At 57.1% G+C, this 5,347-nt stretch overlaps 1 protein-coding gene across 1 annotated transcript in view; it reads left to right on the top strand.

Annotated features, from left to right (window-relative positions):
• LOC119099667 (arrestin domain-containing protein 4-like) overlaps window positions 1-5,347 on the top strand; it is a 23,726-nt gene extending 18,379 nt beyond the window's left edge. The window contains exons 2-3 of the mRNA XM_037222732.1: window positions 826-1,011; window positions 5,099-5,347. Of these exons, the coding sequence (XP_037078627.1) occupies window positions 826-1,011; window positions 5,099-5,275 (363 nt within the window). The 3' untranslated portion in view covers window positions 5,276-5,347. The remainder of the gene's footprint in view (window positions 1-825; window positions 1,012-5,098) is intronic.

The following is a 5,347-nucleotide window of genomic DNA, read 5'->3' as shown; positions in this document are numbered from 1 at the left end:
CGGTGTGCCCATAAATTGTTCCTTTGCTACAACGCGCGACGCCCTGAGATACAGTTCGTGACACTCAGAAGTAAACAGGTTCGTGTGAAGAAGTGATCAGAATACCAAAAGGCTGTGTAAAGAAGAACAATAAGAGGCGCGAAGCTAACGATCACAGACACTTGATATGAAAACATCCACCGCCATTTCGTCAGAGCATACCAAAACTTAAGCATAAAAGAATGAAGACTCCTTACAACCGAAGGCATCAAACGCGATCACCTACCCAACTGTGTTTCACACAAAGACGCAAAGAAAAAGAGCTGTGGATTCCCCTGCACTGCCCGAGCCTTGGATGCGCCGTCCGGCGCCCGCAGCAATGCTGCAGGCCTTGTGGACTGCGCCTGCTCCGAGCTTTTTAATGTGGCGAAATCGGCGGCCTGATTCGAAACGTTTCCCAACCTGCTAACATTCGCTCCACGCAGTAGACGGGCGCCTGACTCTGACTGACCCGACTGGGGCGGCGCGCGCAGACAAGGGGGGGGGGGGGGGCCCAGAGCGCAGGTGGTCAAGGCCGACTCAGAATATGGCTTGCATGTATGCATTTGCATGCATAACGCAGCAGGCCCGCGGCCCGGTCCGTGCCAGGTCCGCCGGCCGGTCAGACGATATTTCGGAGGAGTCGGGAACGTGTCGTCGGGCCGTGGATGACGCCAGGAATAAACGCCGCAGTACCCCTCCCCCTCCCCACGCCTAGCCAACCCAACAACTCATGCGACTTTTCAGAGCCGCATTTCACCGGTTCTTCTTCCAGCGCCGTCACAAGTACGCGCGGCTCATTTTCAGACGATCCACTACCTGTCGCGTAGCAAGATCGTCAACACGGAGGTGCGTGAGCTGTCGCGCGTGGCTCGAGGCAAAGTGCGCCCTGGCGACACGGACGACTGGAAGAACGAGCAGCTGCTGGTGCCGCCGCTGCCGCCGTCCAACCTGCGCGGCTGTCATCTGATCAAGATCCAGTACGACGTCTACGTAAGTCCGCCGGCCACCCACACCGCGCCGAAGCTCAGGCCCATGTCCGCGGGAATGTGCCGACTGTTCATACACGATCATGATGAATTCGGCCTTAACGGACGTGTGGTTTTGTGTGGTATGGTTTGACCGCTCGCATCTGATCACGATCCAGTGCGACGTTTACGCGGCCTGCATCTCATCACTATCCGGTATGTGACCCGCACGTCTCGACTGCTCGCAACCTACCAAGGCCAGACGACGTCCGTGGACGTGCGGCGACCTAGCTTTTCACACATCATCGTGATCCATTTCACGACGTATTTCATGAACTACCGATTGCTCGCGGGGAGTCACGAATAATTCCGGATTATATATTAAACGAGTGATTAAGGATTGTCTATCACTGATGTCGTTGGACGCATCTCTCATTTATAATAGACGAGGATGTACGACACATCCCAGCTGTCCCAACTCAACCCAATTTTGGTGAACCATGTATTGGAAAATGCTGTAATGCATTGGATATGGGATTACAATTCATTTGCATGACTTGGTTATGTACATTTGTTGCATATACGTTAAAAGCTTATGCTTTGTAGGTGTGTCGCTAAGTTTGTGCTGCTCACTGGATAAGATAACGAGGCGAAGGAAAAGTTGCGGGAGAGAGAGACAGAGAGAGAGGGAGAGAGACAGAGAGGGAGGGAGAGGGAGAGAGGTGAGAGGGAGAGAGAGAGAGGAGAGGGAGGAAGGGGAGAGGAGCGAAGAAGGAGGAGGAGAGAGAGGCGGGAGAGAGAGAGAGGAGAGGGAGAGAGAGAGAGAGAGAGAGGAGAGGAGAGGAGAGAGAGAGGAAGGAGGAGAGAGAGAGGAGGAAGAGGAGAGAGGAGGGGAGGAGAGAGGAGGAGAGAGAGAGAGAAGAGAGAGAGAGAGAGAGAGAGAGAGAGAGGGAGAGAGAGAGGAGAGAGAGAGAGAGAGAGAGAGAGAGAGAGAGAGGAGATAGAGAGAGAGAGAGAGAGAGATAGAGAGAGAGAGAGAGAGACCCACGATCACATTGCCCATCACTAACCCACATGATTATTAGAAATCCATTTATCGGTGCTGGTGCGAACGTGATGACGTACGGAGCGTGCACCTCGCCGACACCAGGATCGCGGCTTCTCACGACGATTAGCGGTCCAGCGCGCGCCGACAAAGGCCAGGGCCGGCTCCACCATCAGCCGCGATCGACCGTGCCGGGCGGCGGCTCGGCGGCAGGCGCCGAGTACTCACTGGTGGCTCGTGCGGCCGCCGGTGTCCCATCGCCTGTGGAAGGGACAGGTTGCGTGGTGTGCGTGCTAGGCACACGCCGTACATGTACATGTGTGCGTAGTGCAGCTTACTTAACAGTATTGATGAGCTTGAAACTAAATATCATAGCTGTACAGTTGCACAAAGAATATATGACACTCGAGAGAGCGAACTAATCTTCTCTGTTCGAGAGGGCGAACTAATCTACTCTCTATGCCTGAGAAATGCATTGAACCGCATCTTTAGCAATCTGTTTTTCTCTATTTCGTTTGCGTCAAGTCGGGTGAGCTGGTGACCACACATGAGCAAATAACAAGCGACATTGAAGCCCAAATTCCAAGGCGAATGCGGGAACGATGACAGTCGCGCTTGTCAGGCGGAGAAAATTACTTGTAAATTAGACGATTAGCTCACCGATGGCTTTGACACTATTTGGTGTCCTTAAGGTTCGGAAGTCCGGAAGTTCCCAGGCGTTTCCCATGATCACGCTCCGTAACATTGAGCAAATGACACCATTATCAGCCTGAGATATGTCATTCAGCTGTAACATTGGTTAAGCCGCGTGTGTTCTAGACACTGTGACTGAATGCCAGTCATATTCACGACACGTGCGACTACATGACGTCACCAGCCCGGATAGCTCGCCTCCACGCTGTCAGAGCCTACGGTAGTATGGACAAGGCGGGCTGATGTGGCAGGCTCGGCTCCAGTTCAGTTCAGGCCGTGGCTGCCGGTAAGCTGCCCGCATTAGGCGAGCCGAACAGAGCGTTGTGGGATTTAGTCTGCAGTGCTGCGCATCAAAGCGAACCGTAACATGGCGAGGGGGTCGGGACGTGTGGTCTGGTTATGGGTGGCATTCGCGCGCCAGGTGTCTGCCGGTAGCACTGGGTACATCACCAATACCTCCTGTGCCGGTGGGCAGGCCGCTGCCACCCCGTGGTGCCGCTGGACACGTCACCCGGGACCGGTGCCACTGCCGGCTTCGCCACTCATACCCCGCGGTGCCGCTGTATAAGTACACCAGTGGTGGCGCGTGGTGCAGCTTCTCTGCCGCATTGGTGACCTATTGTGCCCCTGAGTACGCTATTGGTGCCTGTCGGCGGTTAAGAGCACGCTGCTAGTGCACCATGATTCTGCTAGACACGCACACCACCGGGTCCCTTGGTGCCGCTGGGTGCACCAGTGGTAGCGGATGGTAGCCCTGCTGAGCTCGTCACCGTCTGTCAGCGGCGGCTCAGTTTCACAGCTCACGCAGCCAGCGACGGGTCGCCACCGACCTCACCGTCCGGCTCGCGCCAGCTCGCACCAGCCCGCGCTCGGCTGCGGTTGTGCGCGATGATTGGCCCACTGCGGCCGTGGTGACGCCCATCCGCTAACGGACGCACGAGATGCCTGGGCCCGGAGAGCCATGCACGGGCGACTGGCAGCTCCGGCGCCCCAGCTCAGCCTAGCCGGCTCGCAACGCGCACATCTGGAGCAGCGGGATGCTCAGGGCCCGCCGCCTGGTTCGGAGGCGACGGTGATAAAGGGTGCGGAGCGCCACGGTCCGAGTGCTGAAAGTTTGCTGATGACAACGCTCCGCTACTGGGACGTTGGTTTTCCGGGGTTACATGCAACGGTTGGACTTTGGCCAAACCGATGACAGCTAATTTAGCCGTCGTGCATGACAGACGCGAGCCGTACCGATTAAGGATTTAACGAGCATGCATCTCACGAGCATGCCCAGACGACAACCTCATTTCGACGCCTCCACCCGCGGCATCCCGGCGGCGGCGGCTCGGCTCCGCTCGGGCGGCGCAGTCTCCCGTATCCGGCGGGCCGCAAACGGCCGGGCCGGCAGCCGGGCTGCACTCGGCTCGTGGGTGGTCGACACAGATAGCCAGCGGGGCCCGGCCGATGGGCACGACAGGGGCTGGGAACGCAGCGGGCGCCCCGCGGGGCGCGGACCACAGCCCGCTCGCCGCTGTGGTCCGGCCGACACCGTTCCCGGGCAGAATGGCCTCCTCGTCCGATGGTCGGCAAATCATTATGCAGAACGGTGGCGAAATGGACCGTGATGCGTTCAGGCGGCGTTAGCGATAAGTGAGGTAGCTGGTCTGGTGGGCGGACGTGGGTCGTGTGCAGACCCAGTCTGGGCCACAAATGTTCGGTCCGAGCGAGACTGCATCGGAGAGCCATGAGTTCGTGACACTTCGGCTTCAAGTCGTTGTCCATGTTTCTAGGGCATCCACGTTTCCTTTATCACGAAACTCGCGCCTCGACTGCATTGGAAGCCATGACTCCATAGTTATGAGTGCCAACGCCGATGAGTAGGCATGTGTGCGTCATCATGATGCATTGTTAATTCTTAAATTAAAACAACGAAATGCTACAAAAACAGAATAATGAATGGGCTTTCCTATAAAAAATCATTCGTGAGCTTTTCAGGATTTTCGGGCAGACAGTGCTGGCTGAACCCATCAACACAATTGAAATATGCAGTCAAGCACGATAGACGCAAAATTTATTTCAGCGTTTGCATTGCTCACTTCGGTCATCATTTCTGATGCTTTGAGCACTCGGGAATGCGCTCTGATTGAATTCGTATTACCAAAGTTTAAGTCAACGTCCTTTGCAACACTGCAAAAAGTGCAGCCACAGCGCACCAGCTTCGGGCCCAACTTATGCTTCCCTTATGCTTCACATCCCGCGGTCCTGCAGATTGTCCGACTTGGTCCGCACCACCAGCCTGTTTTACGTCCACGGAGCGCGGAGCTCCGCCTACAGAATGACTGGACGGATGACAGTGTCGAGACTGACTGGTGACCGCGCTGTCCGGCAGTTCACCATCCGGCCCGACAACCTAGAGAAGGAGATCAAGCTGCAGCTGCCCGTCACCATCGCCTCCTACCCGTACCGCAACGCCGACGGCACGCTCAAGCGGAAGCGCGGCGCCCACTACCCGACCACGCTGCCCATGCAGCGGCCCTGGCTGGACAAGAGCAAGCCGGCCGCCTGAGCGCCCGGCGCCGGGCCCAGCCGAGACTTCCCGCACAGCGCCGCCGATCGGTCACCCCGGCCGGCGGGACCG

The sequence above is a fragment of the Pollicipes pollicipes genome, unplaced genomic scaffold, assembly GCF_011947565.3.
Source record: "Pollicipes pollicipes isolate AB1234 unplaced genomic scaffold, Ppol_2.1 Scaffold_4881;HRSCAF=5763_pilon_pilon_pilon, whole genome shotgun sequence".
Taxonomy (NCBI): Eukaryota; Metazoa; Arthropoda; class Thecostraca; order Pollicipedomorpha; family Pollicipedidae; genus Pollicipes; species Pollicipes pollicipes.
Note: the sequence above shows the minus strand (reverse complement) of the source record. Positions and strands in the feature narration are given on the sequence as shown.